At 42.8% G+C, this 18755-nt stretch overlaps 2 protein-coding genes across 2 annotated transcripts in view; one reads left to right on the forward strand and one right to left on the reverse strand.

The window, feature by feature from the left end:
• Positions 1 to 1904, reverse strand: part of DNAH3 (dynein axonemal heavy chain 3) — a 241660-nt gene extending 239756 nt beyond the window's left edge. Inside the window, exon 1 of the mRNA XM_065924469.1 lies at positions 1770 to 1904. The gene's annotated coding sequence lies outside the window, so the exon portion shown is untranslated. The remainder of the gene's footprint in view (positions 1 to 1769) is intronic.
• On the forward strand, positions 1332 to 18515 carry LDAF1 (lipid droplet assembly factor 1). Its single transcript, XM_065924470.1, has 5 exons — positions 1332 to 1445; positions 3985 to 4181; positions 13857 to 14025; positions 16175 to 16313; positions 17606 to 18515. Exons 2-5 carry the CDS (start codon positions 4086 to 4088, stop codon positions 17685 to 17687), a joined length of 486 nt encoding a protein of 161 aa, XP_065780542.1. The 5' UTR covers positions 1332 to 1445; positions 3985 to 4085; the 3' UTR covers positions 17688 to 18515.
• Positions 18516 to 18755: the final 240 nt, after the last annotated feature.

The following is an 18755-nucleotide window of genomic DNA, read 5'->3' on the forward strand; positions in this document are numbered from 1 at the left end:
GTTGGTAGAACTAATACATCCTTGATGGATGGGCAAAATCAGTGAAAGAAGTAAAAACTGTATCACCTATTTAAAGTTGCTAATAGAATAAATCTTCAAAGTTCTCATCACAAGAAAAAAAATCTGTCACTGTATATGGTGACAGATGTTAACTATGCTTATTATGATGGTTACTTTGCAATATAAACAAACATTGAATCATTGTCATACACCTGAAACTAATACTTATATGTCATATGTTATATGCTAACTATACTGCAATTAAAAAAAAGAAACCAAATAACCTTCAAAAAACATAGGTTTAAAAAAGCACAATACATTAAATATTTTTGGGCTCCTCCCATGTTCCTGATAGGTGCTAAGTTCTTTACAGCCATTATTGCACCAGTCCTCACGACAACCCTGTGATTGCTTTTCTCTTTCTTAAAGAGCTATTCTCCAGATGGCTACTGACACAGGTCACAGATGAAAGTATATCAGTACATGTCCCTGGATGGACGGAACCTGAGAGCTGTGCAGTAGCAGACCAATTACTCGAGTCTATCCTTTTCTCCAAGTAAGAGTCTGACTTGGGACCAGAGTCTGGGATTGTTGGACCCGGTTCACTGTCTTCACCACTATGTTCTACCGCAGTTGTTCTCAACCTAGACAACTATGCAGGGAACATTAGCTGATGTTCGGTGACATTTTCGGTTGTTTGCAGGGAAGAAAAGCATTACTGGCATCTAGTGGTTGGAGGTGAGGTATGCTGCTAAACATCCTACAACGTATAGGACAGTCCCCTCAACACAACTTTTCTGCCCAAAATGTCAACAGCGCTGCCCCTTGAAAAACCCTACTATAGGGCTGGATTTCAGGTCAGGGAACATGCGTTCCGGCTCTGGATTAGACGTTTTCATGTATAAAATGGAGATACTAACCTAACAGAGTTTTTAAGGATCTCATTGGCTCATGATATTTGCATTTGAGAAGTAATGATGAAAACCTTTCAGTCAAGGAACCGTCTCATCACTTGTCTGTCCTGAACTCCAGAGATGCTTCCAGAAGAGGTAGCTCAGGGTATTTAGGCAGAAGCCCTAAGACCCTGTGAAAACCCATTCATATCTGCCAGTTCACCTATCTCAGAGATGGCCGGGGCACCCTCACTACAAGCCAAGAGCGTAGGAACGGCAACTCTCTCTGAGCCTTAAGTTTCCTCACGTGCTCCTCGCTCAGGTTTCTCCCGGAAGCTCCAAAACGCTGAAGCAGGCAGCCCTGGGAGGGCGGCAGGAGGCTGGAGCCGAGCGAAGGGGAGGGGCGGGGAAAGGAAGGGGAAGAGCGGGGCGGGGCCACGCGGCGGAGGGGCGTGGCTGGCTGGGGCGCGGGCGCGGGCGGAGGCTCACGCGCCCGCCCACGGCTCCGTCAGCTCTCCTTTGCTCCGCCTGCACCGCGGCCCCGGGGACCAGGTGAGGACTCGGGCGTGGGGGACCGAGGGCCCCGGCTGGCTAGACCCCTGGGCCGGGCTGGACAAATGGAGGAGCGCGGGGGCGGTGGGTTGAAAGGGGAGTCGGTGACATATACACACACACGGAGTCTCATCCTTCCCGGGCCCTGCTAGACAACCCCCCCCCCCCCCCCCAACTAAGGGAAGTCTCATCCCTCCCCAGCCCTGCGACACACACAACACACAGACACACAGACACACAGACACACACCTACACCTGCTACGACTTTCGGTAAAGGGTTGCCACCCCATCCCACCCCGAAGACCCCGCCCTTTCTTGGGAAACCTGTTTGGGAAGTCTCCACACCTCCTCTTCAGGAATCGTCAAAACGGATGCCCTCATTCCTACGGGGTTCCCCTGCCCCGTCACTGCAGGGTATACCCAAGGTGGATTCTCCTCCCCAAATTAATGACGGGGTCCTCGGTGCGACTTCTCTCCATCCCGGCTGGAACGTTCAGGCTTTCCGTTTGTCCCGGGAGGGGCGGGCGAGGAAGAGAGGGGGGCTTTTAGCGGGTGGGCCGTGGAAGGGAAAGGGCGGGTTGGCTTGGGTTTTCCTGGCTCGGCCCGGAAGGCGCGGAGATCGCAGAAGGCGGGGAACTGTGCGCTGCGTCGGATTAAGGGGTTGCCCCCTTCCCTCCTCCTGAGACCTGTCTTTGCTTGAGGAGGCCCCTCCGAGGAGTGAGTGAGAGGGATTGGTGACCAGCTGATTTCATTCTACGGCTATGGCCGATGGCTTTCTACCCACGCTATTCACGTTGAACTTCCCAAACCTGTCCGGATGGCCCCTAGGTTTCCAAGGCCCTGGGAACCAGTGAAGGGAGCTGGGCTTGTTCCTGCCCGTTGCAGGTTTGAGATTAGGGGAGCTGAGTGCTGGGAACATGGCCAATTCTAATCTATGCCAGCTGCAGCTTCAGAGACAGAATATAGGAATGAAGGGTCTAGTCCTGTCCAGTCCAGGGGATTCCTGTTTCACAAAAGGGATTGTAGCAGAGAATCTCTAGCTGGGTGATTAAAATGTGCTTTAATTTGCTACTAGACCCTATTGGAGAAGGAAATGGCAACCTACTCCAGTCCAGTCTTCTTGCCTGGAGAATCCCATCGACAGAGGAGCCTGGTGGGCTGCAGTCCATGGGGTCACAAAGAATCAGACACGATTTAGCAACTAAAACAACAACAACAACAGACTCTATAGATATTAGGAGATAAGTCATTCCTGGTGGCTCAGTGGTGAAGAATCTGCCTGCAATGTGGGAGATGTGGGTTCCCTCCCTGGGTTAGGACGATCCCCTGGAGAAGAACTCCAGTATTCTTGCCTGGGAAATCCCATGGACAGAGAAGCCTGGCAGGCTACAGGCCATGGGGTCCCAAGATTCCACACGACTTAGCAATTAAACCACCATCGTCACTTCCCATCTCACATAATTACCATGTGGGATGTTGAGTATGGTAAATAAATGTGAACATCTCTCAGTTAATTTTGTCCACTGTGATAGAATCTTTTAGCATTTGTGCTATAGGTCAGGAGATTAGTTGTAAGGAATAATGGAAAAGATATCTCTGTGACAGCCCAGCCTTACAGTGTTGTTCTGGGAAATATAAAATAATAATGTATTTGTTTATATAAAAATTAAAAAGAGTTTAAAAGATAGATATATAATTTAACAAACAGCTTTTATTATTGGGACAGTTCTGGAAATTCCAGGCCATTGTAGTCACAGAGTATAATTGTGGCAAAGTTTGTCCCTCTCTTGTTATGGAAATGAGACTTAAAAGTAAATAGAGAGTAATTTATGGCACAATGTAATTGGGAGCCAACCTGTTTAGTGTGGGTAGTAAATAAAGAAGTTGGCCACTGTCATTTGTTTGAGAAAGGCTTTCTGGCAAAAAAAAAAAAAAAAAGGCAGTGGGATTTGAAATAGTGTCTTCAGCCTTGCTTTCTTCTGTATTCTTTTCAGCATTTTATCAGGCTAAAAAAATAAACATAAGCTCTCAGAGATAATACCATTAACATCTTGTTATAGATCCATCTAGATCTTTTATTTTACTGTGGATATATGTATTTTATATTATGGATATATACATAAAATATGTAATAATTGGTATTTTATAATTTTTTTCACATCATAGACTTATTTTCATTAAATAAATATCAACATCATCTTAATGGCTATACAATACTCCATTGTATGAATTTATCATTATTTAACCTAGTTCTTATCAGTAGACAACTTTTTCCTGTTGTTTTACTATTAAGTATGTATTATAAACAGGGATAATCGCACATCCTTTTGGCATGTTTTGATATAACTGATTGTTTCCTTCAGGTTCCTGGAAAATAAATTTTTGGATCAAGGTGTGTACAATTTGATATTTTGATAGATATTGCCTGGTTACCCTTCATCTCTATGCCCATCATTAGTGTGTGAGGACAGCAGAAGCCCTCGTTGGGTCAATTGAGTGAAGACCACTAATGGTTTAAGATACTTTTCACTTCTTCCAGTGACAGCAAGAGACAAAGTGACATGAGAGATTTGACTGTGCCCTGCATTGAAGAGCTTCCTGGTTGAATTAATCCTTAAAGAGACTGAAGTGGGTTTCAGGATGGCGAAAGAGGAGCCCCCGAGTACTTCAAAGGACTTGCAGGAGCTGCAGAGGAAGCTATCTTTGCTGATAGCGTCTGTCCAGAGTAACTCAAAGGTCAGTTTCTAATGAGAGCATATAATGGAAAATTCCAAAATAACACTAGCTTAAGACCATAGAAAGTTATTTCTCCCTTAAGTAGGTAAAATTTGGAGATAGATCAGAATCTTTCTAACTCCCCACCATGTCATGTTTAAGTTATGACCTTCAAACTCACTGACCAAGATGACTGCTAGAGTATCAGCCATTGAATCCACATTCTAAGCAGTAAGAGGTTGAGGGGAGAAAAAGACATGCAAGCCACCTCCAATTTAAGGAGACTTCCTAAAAGTCACACATACACAAAACTTCCAGTTGCCTCTCACAGACCAGAATTTAGTTTTCTGATCGTCCCTTTAGCTGGAGATAGAGGCAACTCTCAGTCTGTACCACAGATACCATCCTTTTGTTATAATTTTGACCTGTTACCCTAAAAATGAAAGACTACTAGTGTTTCACTAGAAACCCAGTGTCCAATGTAAATATGACATAGAACACATGTGTAACTTAAAATTACCTAGTAGCCACATTTTAAAAGAAAAAAAGCAGGTGAAATTAATTTTAATAGTTATTTTACTAAATCTGATATATCTAAAATGTATCATTTTAACATGTAATCATTATAAAAATATTTTAAAAGTTATTGAGATGTTTTACATTCTTTTTTTACTAAGTCTCTGAAATCAGTGTATATTTTACACTTACAGCACATTTCCATTTGAACTAGCCACTTAAAAAAGTGCTCAGGAGCCATTCAATGGCAGTGGGACTTGAGACAGTATATTTTGGTTTCTTGAACTTTTATATCTATTGTTTTCTTCTATATGTCTTTCAGCATATTTTCAGGGGGAAAAACAGCTCTCAGAGATAATATTACTAACATTTTGTTGAACGTCCTTCTAGACTTTTTTCTGTGCAATACATATATGTATGTAACAAAGTGAGCTGGTTGATGATCTGATTTTTTTATTCGATGCCACAATTCCACTAGGATCTCTGAGGACCCACCCCTTTGTAGTCTAGAGCAGTATACTCTATAGGAAACTTTTCTGAACTCATCCCAAAATGCCTCTGGCACTCTGTGCATCTAGCAAGCTATTTTTAGATTAGACAAGTAACTTTCTAGTCAGCAGACTGAGATTCTTGTTACTAATGTTAGTGAGAAAGGTGCTCATACTTATCTACATTTTCAGTTGATTCTCATTATCTGTGTTTGTTCTGTTGACTCACCTCAGACACCGAACCATTCCAATTGCATCTCACAGATCAGTTGAACCATTGCTCAAATGGGAGATAGGTCCTGGCAAACTTCTGGTGCCAACGTTTTCATCAGCCAATAAAACCATAGCCTGTTTTGTGTGTCTTTGTTTAAAGTCACCTTTATCCTATACATACTGTTGATTTATTAAGATTGAGCTCCAGGCCAACAGCCTATACTATATAGGCAGCTGTATCTCTTGTCTGAATGAAGTTTGTCTGGTATTTGCATTTTCTCTATAAGGCACATCATAGCCTTCTTATTCCTAGGAATACAAGCCAGTACTGCTACACATTTTAAATGTGTAGCACCACCAACCAAAAAACCCCATAAAAATGCAGAAAGAGGTGGCAGTAAATATACCATGAAAAGGATAGTTTCAGAGAGCTGAAACAAGAAGGCAGAGTGTTAACCTAGTTTGACCTCAGATGTGAACATGTGCCTCAGGTAGTTCATGTTTTTCACTGCTCTGTGCATGCCCATGAAAGCACCTTAAAGTGTTGATTTTAGGGTTAAAAATCAGTTTTAGTGAGTAGGCAAGTTCACAGATAAGGATTCTGCAAATAATAGGAATTGACTATACACTGATTAACCTTGGTTGAGCACTTACTATATGCCAGGCACTGTGCTAGGCACTTGGCATCTCTTAACTTATTTAATATTCACATCTACCTTCTAAGGTAGGCATTTTGAAGCACTGGAACTCTGACTTCTTGGCATTTCTTCATTTTTTCACCTTAGATCCTCAGCCACGGTCAGTGGAGTGGGTTTGAACTAGATAACTTCCAGGGCAGTTGACTCCCAGAATGAGGGATGGATCATCAGTTTGCTCAGCCTTGGTGTTCTTCAGATAGTCCTGAGGTAGAGTAGTTTCTTTTAAATTTTTAAATTATATTAATTGAATTGAAAAGAAAGTGAAAGTGAAGTCGCTCAGTTGTGTCTGACTCTTTGTTACCCCGTGGACTGTAGCCCACCAGGCTCCTCCTTCCATGGGATTCTCTAGGCAAGAATACTGGAGTGGGTTGCCATTTCCTTCTCCAGGGGATCTCCCCAACCCAAGGATCAAACCCAGGTCTCCCGCATTGCAGGCAGACACTTTAACCTCTGAGCTACCAGGAAAGCCCATATTAATTGATTAATTAGTATTAATTGTGTCTGAATAGAGTAATATTGGCAGACAAAGGAAGGGAAATCACCTGTAAACCCATCACTGATAAATCTAGTGGTGGTATTATCTTTTTGTTTTTGTTATTATTAGGCCTCTTCAGTATGTAATTTTTAGATACAGTGTTTTTAATTATGGCAGATGTAGTTCTATATTTTTGTTTGATATTGTATATTGGTGTTTTTCCATATTGAAGCATAGGTCTTTCTACCAATTGCTTTTTTGGTGGTAGAAACTTCCCTCAGATTTTTATACCTTAATTATATAGTCATCCCCTTGCTTCAATGATATTTAGGTGATTTCTTTGTCCTAAGTAATTTATATCCTTAGAGTTCATAAGCCCTTTGAGTTCCAGATAAGAAGAGATGGTTTCCAGATCGAGTGTTCGTGAAACAACTCCATCATCTCTTTTAGAAAACCTCTTGAACATAAAGTCTTAATGTCTTACTTTTAGGCTGACAGAGTCAGAAACCTGCCAAAAATAGCTTAAACAAACAAACGGTGGAACCTGCCAGAACTTTGGGGAAATGTAAAGCTGTCACAGAAGCCAAAGGCAAGAAATAGCAGGGTGGAGCCTCAGGAGGGGTTAAAATGGTCAGGCAGGTCACTGGGGTCAGAGGTGACTCTCAATACTCTCTTTTGAACTGTATTGCTCCTCATTATAACTTTTCCTGTGTATCAGCTTCATCCTCCTCTCACTGCAGCCTGGCTTCCTTTGCTGTTCTCTTCACTTGTGCAGACACGCTTGCCCAAGACAGTACCTTTAACTCCCCATGTTTCCTCCAGTTTCCTGCTGACACCTTCTGTGGAACTTGGTCTTTTGGGTGCTTGACTCCTAGGAGCAAGAATCTGCTTGACCAAGTCACCTATAACCAGGGAGATGGCAGCTGGGCTGGGACTTTTCATTTCATGGGTATAAACATGGCTTCAGGGGTATACCCCTGCTGTGGGAGGGGGCAGTTTTCAGAGAGGAGAGGGAGAGAGCACGGGCTGGGCAGATACTGCTCCCCCACCCCGCCCTGTCAGTGATATCTCCGTGTGGATTACCTGTGACAAAATAGTTTTGCTCTCATGCTGGCCCTTTCCTTCCACAAAGGATGTTTTTGAGTTACCTCCTTTGCACCTGAGTCCCAATCCTGAATTATAGGACCATAATCTAGAAGAAACTATCACATAGAACCTTGGATTTGTCATTACCAATGATTTTAAAAAATCCTAATCCCTCTGCCCTCCAGAGCCCTTCTGGTAGCAAAGGACAGTGGATACTGATTATTTTTTTTCGTTCTCAGACCAGGGAATTAGCCTGTCTTCTAAATAGTTCCAGATGGAGGCTTCATGTCCTTTAACACTGGCCACATCATCCCTACTTTGGAACCTCATGTGTGCATTTTAAAATAAGTCATCTTTGTCTGACCTTGGGCAAGTTGCTCAGGCTCACTGACTCTACATCTCATCTTCTCTAAAATAAGCAATGCCAGGCTCATAGATTTGTTGTGAGGATGATCTCAGATGCTATTTGAGAAGGCCTTAGCACAGAGTCTGGCACTTAATGGTGCCAGTCTGTTCCAACGTTGCATTCCTGAGTTATTCAGCACTGCCCCATGCCTGTAAAATCTTGATTAGAATACCTGGATCTATTTCAGGCTGGGAATGGAAAATGTTCCTCAGTGATAAGCTCTCCCACTTTCTGTCCTTCCATTGTGTCACCCTCTGTTGCCTGGGAGAATGAAAAGTTAATTGCTATATTCTAATTCCCAAATTTAAATAATGTTAAATTTTCCCTTGTTATCTATCTCGTAGCATTGTAGACAGAAATAAGTTTATTGAAAAAAAAAAGAAGTTTATTGAAAGTCCTTAAAATAATACTTGGCACTTGAGCATTTAATGAATATTCTCTATTATTATTAGGCATAACTGAATCATATCTTCCCCTCCTGAGACAGACTGTCAGAGCAGGGCCATCCTCCCTAAGGGAAGACAATTGCTGGGCTTAATTGTGTGCATCTCAAATTGATCTCTTTGCATATCTGAATGACTTTCTATTTTTTGGTTGTAGGCCCCAGATTTAGAAGAGGTTAAGAAAAAATTAGATTTCTTAAGGACTGTAAGTAGTCCCTTCCTGCATTTCTCCTCTTGGATTCCCATGCCAGACAGTCCTGTTGATTTTTCATTTTTCATTCCTCTTTCATACAGCATCTCCTCCTCTGCCATCAACCTAGTGTTGGCCATCCTTATCTCTTGCTAGTTTCCCTGCAAATCTTCCTTGTTGCCTCTTCCACAGGACTGCCAGGTTCATCTTTTTAAAAATTACTCCTTTGAATCTAAAAAAAGGGTATATATGAACTTGTTTGCAGGGCAGGGATACAGATGCAGACATAGAGAATGGACATATGGACATGGGGGAAGGGGAGAGTGGGACAAATTGAGAGAGTAGCCTTGACATATCTATGCTCAGTCAGTTCAGTTGCTCAGTTGTGTCCAACTCTTTGGACCCCATGGACTGCAGCACGCCAGGCTTCCCTGTCCATCACCAACTCCTGGAGCCTACTCAAACTCATGTCTATTGCGTCAGTGATGCCATCCAACCATCTAATCCTCTGTCGTCCCCTTCTCCTCCCACCTTCAATCTTGCCCAGCATCGGGGTCTTTTTCAGTGAGTCAGTTCTTCGAATCAGGTGGCCAAAGTATTGGAGTTTCAGCTTCAACGTCAGTCCTTCCAATGAATATTCAGGACTCATTTCCTTAGGGATGGACTGGTTGGATCTACCTGCTAGGATGTGTAAAATCATGTTGGATATATATGCTACTATGTGTAAAATAGCTAGTGGGAAGCTGCCCTATAGCACAGGAAGCTCAGCTCAGTGGTCTGTGATGACCTGGAGGAGTGGGATGGAAGAGTGGGAAGGAGGCTCAGGAGGGACCAGATATTTGTATACTTATGACTGATTCATGTTGTTATACAGCAGAAACTAGTGCAACATTGTAAAGCAATTATAAGTCAATAAAAAATATTAAAATGTTTACATTAGTTAAGAAAATTATTCCTTTGGTTGTATGACAGTCTTGCCCAAAAGCCAGCAGTTTGCTTCTTTTTTTTTTCTAGATAAAGTTTGAGTGAGCACTTTCCAATATAAATAGGATGTGAGCCACATATATAGTTTAAAATTTTCAAGTAGTCATATTAAGAAACATAAAAAGAACTGTGTAAAATTAATTTTTAATAATGTATTTTATATAACCCAATATATGCACAACAATATAATTTCAACATATAATCAATATTAAAAAATCATTGATGAGATATCTTACATTTTAAAAAAACTTTATCTATTTTGTAATTGGTGGAAAACTGCCTTACAAGTTTGTGTTTCTGCCATACAACAATGCAAATAGGTCATAAATATACATATGTATATATGTATACCTTCCCTCCTGAACCTCCCTCACCTGCTCCCATCTCACCCTTTTAGGTCATGAAGCATTCCTTTTTTTAATACACGCAGTGCACCTCTCAATTCACATGCTAATTTTCCACTGGAAATACTTGGTCTCTATTCAGATTTCATAAAATTTATAATTGAAAAACTATTTGAACACACCCAACTTATTTGAAATATAATTAACTTTTTTCAATGACTGAATCAAATAGCAATTTTTAAATTTAGATTAAAAATCTGGTTTATTGGTCACACTAGCCATGTATCAGGTACTCAGGGCCACATGTGGCTACTACTGTACTAGACAGTCTGGGTATGAAGTCCTAAGCCTGGAATTCTGGTGTTCCAGCTTCATCTGCTCCTTCCCACTGTGATTACTGGGTCTCTTGTTTATGAGGATTAGAGAGAACAGTTTATTCTGCCAGATGACATCTGGGGCTTTACTCAGGGTGTCTGTGGACTAGAACTGGAAAGCAACCAAGATCTGAGACAGCTCGAGGGACTAGCCCCACTCTCTCTCACCTCTAACAGCCCTAACCAGAAGATCTCACTGGGTTCTGATGCTGGAGTATCCACAGTGTGTATTTCCAGCTCAGAGCTGATTTTTGGCACAGTCAGCCTCTGACAAGGGAAGCTGAATAGCAAAGTCTTAGATAGCTTTTGTCAGAAAGGAGTAGCTGGAGGCGTTGTAGCCAGTGTACATTATGCCATTTTGTGGCCGGGCAGGAAGTAAAGTTTGTCAATACTGAAGCCCCAAGACCGATTGCTGTGGCTTCTTGAAACAGCCTTTTCTTGTTAAACAGAGTGAGTCATCAACTTGAACTACAGAACCCTCATGCCTTTCAGCTTGCCCCCAACTTCCTGCATTTGAATCACTTGGGTGAACAAGTCGTTTAGGAGCATGTGTTTTGATTAGTGGCACCCTTGATCACTATAGCTTAAATTATGTCTTCAGTTTACCTGCTGGCCTACACAGCCCAAAGGAAGGACCACGTTTGATGGGGAAGAGTTCTGGAATGATGGAGGCTTTCAAGGGAATGGGAACTAGCATGCCAGCACTGAGGAGAGAGACAGCATTGAGCCTAAGAAGATGAGGGAAGCCTGTCCTTGTGAGGATGCTGTAAGGAAAGAGCAGATTAGCTAAGGTGGCGTGGTCAGGCTGTCTCGCCCCGTGTTCTCTCGCTCTTGCCCCGTGTTTTGTAAATAGTGATTATGTAATAGCTGAGATCACTTATAGCCCTGCGCATGTGCCTCACGAGGTACTAGCTTGACCATGGGCTACTTTTGTTTTGTAATCATATTTAAGCTCCACCTGGCAAGCCCTTGCGGCTGTGCTGTGCTGTGTTGTATTGGGGTGTGTGTTATGATGTGTTGTGTTGTAATGGGGTGTGTGTTATGATGTGTTGTGTTGTGGTTATGTTATGCTGTGTCTGCTACGATCGTTCCTGTGCCAGCCTGGAGAGCATAAACATGTCTGCAGTTCCTACGGCTCTTTGAGTTTTCTTCCAGCTTCCCCACTCTCCCCTTGCCTACCCTGGGTTCAACGAACAGTGAGATACAGTGAGACAGATGCTGAGGGCCTGCTCTGTATTAAAGCGGCCCTCCCCCACTGAGCCAGCTCCAGAAACCCTTTTGCCTGGTGGTGCAAGATAACCTACCTATTAACACAGCATAAGCTCGCAGCAGTCGTCAGGCTGTGGCCTGACTGGTATCAGGTTGATGACATAACTATTTTCTCCTAATGAAATGGCAGCCATTGCAAACATGTGACATCCAGAGTGAAAGATTTAGCTCTGAATGCCTAGATTTTGCCGCTTGGAAGCCATGTGACTCTAGGTGAGTCATTTCATCCCCACTGTTTCTCAGACTTTAATGTGTGTACAAATCACCTGGTGCTCTTGTTAAAAAACAGAATCTGATTTGTCACATCTGGGTCAGGGCCCAAGATGCTGCATTTCTAACAAGCTTCCAGGAACTTCTCTGGTGGTCCAGTGGTGAAGACTTCACCTTCCAGTGCAGGTGTGGGTTTCATCACTGGTTGGGGAGCTAAGATTCCTGCATGCCTCCTGGCCAAACTAAATAAATAAAACAGAAGCAATATTATAACAACAGACTGGTTCCAAATAGTAAAAGGAGTACGTCAAGGCTGTATATTGTCACCCTGCTTATTTAACTTATGTGCAGAGTACATAATGAGAAATATTGGGCTGGAGGAAGCTCAAGCTGGAATCAAGGTTGCCAGGAGAAATATCAATAACCTCAGATATGCAGATGACACCACTGTTACGTCAGAAAGTGAAGAGGAACTAAAGAGCCTCTTGATGAAAGTGAAGGAGGAGAGTGAAAAAGTTGACTTAAAGCTCAACATTCAGAAAACCAAGATCATGGCATCTGGTCCCATCCCTTCATGGGAAAAAGATGGGGAAAGAGTGGAAACAGTGTCAGACTTTATTTTTTTTGGGGCTCCAAAATCACTGCAGATGGTGATTGCAGCCATGAAATTAAAAGATGCTTACTCCTTGGAAGGAAAGTTATGACCAACCTAGACAGCATATTAAAAAGCAAAGACATTACTTCACCAACAAAGGTCCGTCTAGTCAAGGCTATGGTTTTTCCAGTGGCCATGTATGGATGTGAGAGTTGGACAGTGAAGCTGAACGCTGAAGAATTGATGCTTTTGAACTGTGGTGTTGGAGAAGACTCTTGAGAGTCCCTTGGACTGCAAGGAGATCCAACCAGTCCATTCTAAAGGAGATCAGTCCTGGGTGTTCACTGGAGGGACTGATGGTTTTTTGTTTTTTTGTTTTTTAATATTATTTTATTAGTTGGAGGCCAATCACTTCACAACATTTCAGTGGGTTTTGTCATACATTGACATGAATCAGCCATATAGTTACACGTATTCCCCATCCCGATTGGAGGGACTGATGTTGAAGCTGAAACTCCAATACTTTGGCCACCTCATGTGAAGAGTTGACTCATTGGAAAAGAACCTAATGCTGGGAAGGATTGGGGGCTGGAGGAGGAGGGGACGACAGAGGATGAGATGGTGGATGGCATCACCAACTCGATGGACTTGGGTTTGGGTAGATTACAGGAGTTGGTGGACAGGGAGGCCTGGTGTGCTGTGATTCATGGGGTCACGAAGAGTTGGACACGATTGAGTGACTGTACTGAACTGAACTGAATATTGTAACAAATTCATTAAAGACCCCCACCCCAAAAAACCCCCAAAACAAGCTCCCAGGTGATGCCAAGTAGCCAGGACTTAACCTCCCTCAGTAGCCTCAGCTGTAAGGTAAGCAGCCAGTTGTACATATGTTGAAGCGAAGTGTTAGTCACTCAGTCATCCGATTCTTTGCATCCCCGTGGACTGTAGCCCGCCAGGCTCCTCTGTCCATGGAATTCACCAGGCAAGAATACTGGAGTGGGTTGCCGTTCCCTTCTCCAGGAGATCTCCCCAACCCAGGGATCGAACCCCTGTCTCCCCGCATAGTGGGCAGGTTCTTTACCATCTGAGCCACCACATCAGAGCATATGCTGAGCATGTCTTCTGAGAGGGTGTGTGTGAAGCTGTCGAGCAGTAGTGCCCGGGTCTTTCCTTCTTTCACAAGACTTGAGGTTGTGTGGGTCCTCAAACTTAACCCCTGTCCACAGTTGCCTTAAGTCGTTGCTGGGGCAGCTCATGTCTTGGAAGGATTATTATTCTTGACTTCTTACCAGTGGGCCTTCCAACCTTTTGACCTTGGCTTATACTTCCTGTAGCTCAGGCAAACTCATCAACTTGGGATTCAGACACGGCCTTCACACCTGCTCTTTCCCTTTGTCCACAGGTGGTTTCCTTTATGAAGTCTCCAGTGGGTCAGTACCTGGACCGGCATCCTTTTCTGACCCTCACCTTGCTGGTATTTGTTGCTGTGTCAGCCGTTCCTGTCGGCTTCTTCCTGCTCCTCGTGGTGCTTACCTCCCTAGCTGCTTTTGTGGGAGTCATATTACTGGAAGGTATCCTACTCATTTACCCACCCTCTTGGAAAATGACTTACTCCTGTCAAATGTTGCTGTTCTTGTCAAAATCACATCAACCAAGGCAGCTTGTCGGAGTAGTTAAAACATGAACTCTGGAGTCTGTTAGAATTCCACCTCCCCCAGTGTGATTTTGGACACTTTGTTTACTCTCTCTGAGCCTCAAATTCCTCATATGTAAAATAGGGATGCAATAATACTGTTTCAGAGAATTCTGAGGATTGAAACCTACAGTTCTGTAAAGTACTTAGCACGGTCCTTGACACAGAGTAGCTTCTCCATGAATGGTAACTGTTGCCATTAAACAGAGAAGCCATTCACTCAACAGACAGTTATTGAGCATCTGTCACATGCCAGGTGCCTTGCTGTGTATTGAGGGTCCCCCTTCACCTTTCCTTCTGAAGTCTCACTGCCTGTTGCCAGCTTCTCCCTGAGTTGCTAAGTTAAAAGTACTGAGAAAGTAAATCTGATTGGTTCAGTTTGCCTTTTCAAACCAGATCATAATCCACAAAGAGATGTCTGCCATTTCTTTGTGGTTGTTAGCCATCCTTTGAAAAATACTGGTCTAGGATTTTGTGAATCTTTATGAAAAGGCAGCACATCTGTTTACTTTTTCTATTTTCCTTTCTTTCCATGGTCCATCCCTGAAACTGTCACTGTGAAGTACCGAGTGGGCTATTTGACCACTTGTGAGGCAAGGGGAAGGAGGTCTGCCATGCAGCATTTGCCATGTTATTAATTCTACATTGGAAGGGGAAATTTGGCTATGAGGGAGGCAAGAGAAAGTGTGCTAAGCAGACAAAAACTACCACAGACTGTTATGTGTGTGATAGTCATTTAATCGTCATGCCATCACGTAGAGGTAGTTATTATTATATTCCTTTTACAGATGAGTGAAACTAGAACTCTAAGGAGGCCCAGGAAGTCATACTACAAATGCCTTAACTAGGGTCAAACTCAGTCATGTCAACTATAAAAACCATGCTCTTTCTGTAGTACCTTTTACTATTTTCCCCCATATACCCCATATTATAAAAATATATTTGCTCTGCACTTATTAGATGCTAACTCATTAATATTCCCATTAAAAATAATGATGGGTAAAATGATCATTCAGACCTTATGGTTACTGCATAATGGTTGCCAGGTGGAGTTGTAAAAGATGTAATCAAAAGTTATGTTTAGATTTTACTTTACTTAGCCTGCATAGCCTTTATTTCCATAGGTTGTAGGTAAGTGCAAGTTATAGTATTTGTTAGGCACTTTGAAACATTGGACCTAATTTACCACCCCTATTACTGCCTTGGCTAACTCCTTCTAGAGGATTCCATTGGGAGTCCATCCCTGACCTTGAGGGTGAGGGAGTTTCAAATTCAAATACCCATGGGCCAGGCAGATAGCAAAAGTGAGCAAAGCAGTCCAAGGGACGATACAGTTGGGTACACTGGGGCCTGGAGGAAACTGGAATGCCTGTCAGTTGGTGCCATGCAACAATGATCATGTGGGTATTGAGACTGCCCCCTTTTTTAAGTAATGCCAGAAGTCTGGATTTTTATGGGAAATCTGCTCACTTCAGTTCAGTTCAGTCACTTAGTCGCGTCCGACTCTTTGCGACCCCATGAATCGCAGCACGCCAGGCCTCCCTGTCCATCACCAACTCCTGGAGTCCACCCAAACCCATGTCCATTGAGTCCGTGATGCCATCCAACCATCTCATCCTCTGTCATCCCCTTCTCCTCCTGCCATCAATCTTTCCCAGGATCAGGGGCTTTTCAAATGAGTCAGCTCTCCACATCAGGTGGCCAAAGTATTGGAGTTTCCACTTCAACATCAGTCCCCCCAGTGAACACTCAGGGCTGATCTCCTTTAGGTTGGACTGGTTGGATCTCCTTGCAGTCCAAGGGACTCTCAAGAGTCTTCTCCAACACCACAGTTCAAAAGCATCAATTCTTCTGCGCTCAGCTTTCTTCACAGTCCAACTCTCACATCCATACATGACCACTGGAAAACCATAGCCTTGACTGGATGGACCTTTCTGAATTAACTGTTGTTTTAAACCCATTGGTACAGGGTTTGGCATTTTCAGTCTGTTTTCAATGAGTGATTCTTTTGACATGCTCTCCTCCAGGACTGGTCATCTCTGTGGGCGGCCTCTCACTGCTTTGTGTCCTGTGTGGCTTGGGCTTTGTGTCCCTCGTCATATCAGGGACAATCATGGTGTCCTACCTGGTGGTCTCCAGCCTCATCAACTACTGGTTTTCTCTTAGGTAAGTACATGTCAGTGCAAGAATTCAACCTTTACCATTTGGGGAGATTCTCACAAATAACACCCTAACCCTGGTCACATCACACTCAGTCTCCAAAGCTAGGAGGTGCCTAGATGTGAGGAGATCCTCACATCTCTTCTTATGGAGGAGTAAGATTTCCTTCTCAGTTTTTTTTTTTTTTTTAATTATCAGGTAGTAAGGTAGTAATGCTTTGGTAATGAAAAACCTCAAGAGATACTAGCTTAAAGAAATAGGAATTTATTTTTATTGCATAGCAAAAAGCTAGAGATAGCTCAGTACTGGCACAGAACCAGCCTAGCTTCCTCAAGGTACCAGGCGCCTTCTGTTTTTCTGTGTTGCCCCATTGACTTGTCACCTCCTGACCACAAGAAAGCTGCTGTGGCCCGGGCTACACCAACCACATTCAAGGCAGGATGAAGGCAGAAATAAATGAGTCCTCCCTCACCAACTGAGTATGATCTTTTTTATCAAGTAAATGAATTCTTTCCTAGAACCTCCCCCTTTCTTACCCCAAGCAACCTCATTGGCTGGAATTTTGGCAGATGGCCATGCTAAACTGGAAGAGAGGCTGGGAATTGGAGTACAATCCCACAAGGAAAAAAACTTTAAGAATGTGTGTTGGTCAGCCAAGCTCTGGTGTGTGCCATAGTTCCCCACCATGCATTATCAATGTTAGGAAGGCTACTTGAAATTCAGAGAGAATCCATGGAGCCAGTTAAGTTAATACCAATAGTGTTACCTCTGCTCTCACTTCCCTCTGAAACCTATCATCACTGGGATGAAAAAAGACAGACCTATTTCTCTCCCCCTACTACATCTCCCTTCTGTTAATGATGTAAAGAAATGGTCAGTTAATTAGGATTTGGTGATAGGGGTCTAAATCCCAGCTATGCCATTTTTTAGCTGTGTGATCTTGAACTAGGTATCCAACATCTCTGTTCTCAGTTTTCTTTCATGGGTTAAACAGGGCTACTCCTTGCTCTGCCTCTCTCACTGGATTGTTGTAAGGGCACAAACAGTAATTGGAGAAAAATGTAATATCCAAATTAGAACAGGGAAAAGGATCATAATCTCTACCCTTAACTCAGGCATTTTAACCTCGTGTTCCCAGTTTCCTCATCTGTAAAGTTAGTGTAGCTCCAGATCTGGTATGGTTGCAAGAAGCAGCCAAAAATAAACCAACAAAGAATGTCATTTATTCAGTCGTGTACACTCAACATTGCTCTTTAAAGAGGCCTTAGAACTAATCATTTCCTCTTGTTACCAAACAGGCTATTGCCACAACACAACTCCAATGGTGACTGTCCGCTGGCCATGAAGTCTGCACACGTAGAGGGGCTCTACCAGGAATGACCAGCTGAATGGAACCAAAGGTTTTATTCAAGCACCTCTGGAACACTGTTGGATCATCTTTGCTCGTTAGAATTATGACTTAGAAGGGACTGGGTAGTTAAACACTTCCTGGAGGTGTCCTCTAGCTTTTTCACTTATTTGTTGGGGTCTACAATAGACAGTTTTGGAGATCTTGTTGCTCTGGGTCAGTTCCATCAACTGACCCACCCTCACTAGTAGAATCAGCAAAGAATCCCATTGGCTTGGCGGCTCTTTGAGCCTCTCATCTCCTCCCCAGAGATGCAGACTTGACCTTGACAAGGTCCTGAGCCTCTACAGGCCGGTGACCTGATTCCCAAAGGCTCAGATCTTGTATCTGAAGTCCAGTGTGGGTAACCATAGATTGTTTTTCCTTTTTCTTTCTTTTTAATGGGATCTACTTCTTTCTTCACTCATTTGAAAAAAGAGGTAGGGGGAAAAATCCAAAACAGAACAAGCTATTCTGCCTTATGAGCCTTTTATCAGAAAGATAACAGCATTTGGGAATAATGGCCTCTCAGACAAAGTTAGAAAATAGAGTCCAAACTTATACTTATGGTCAAGAACTTTTTTTTCTAAGTCTAAAGGTATCGTTTCCACCATTGAATACTGTTCAGTGATGTTACTCTTTAAAATATTTGCACTTAACACTTTTGTATTGTATTAGGAAGTTGTCTTGTTAAGCCATTTATTCAAAAAGTCCTATGCAAATGCTAAACAACTACAAAATTTTTTTAAATCCTATGGGATTTCTACTTCAGTAGTTTATTTGCTATGGTACTTTTATTAAATCAATATTTATTTAGATGAGCTCTTTTTCTTTACTCTTTATTTCAGAATTCTCTCTAGACATCATACCCATTTATTCCTTCTGTGTCAATTTAATGGCAGATCCTGGGTAACAAGGCTTTTCTAGTTGCTAGTGGTAGACACTCAACTCAAAATACTTTTAAAAAATGGAAGTAGAGGGGGAAGAGATTCATTTTACTGAAATAAAAAGCCAAGAGGTGGGTCTTTAGGCACTCCTGGATCCAGGGACTCAAGTGGTGT

The sequence above is a fragment of the Muntiacus reevesi genome, chromosome 2, assembly GCF_963930625.1.
Source record: "Muntiacus reevesi chromosome 2, mMunRee1.1, whole genome shotgun sequence".
Lineage (NCBI taxonomy): Eukaryota > Metazoa > Chordata > Mammalia > Artiodactyla > Cervidae > Muntiacus > Muntiacus reevesi.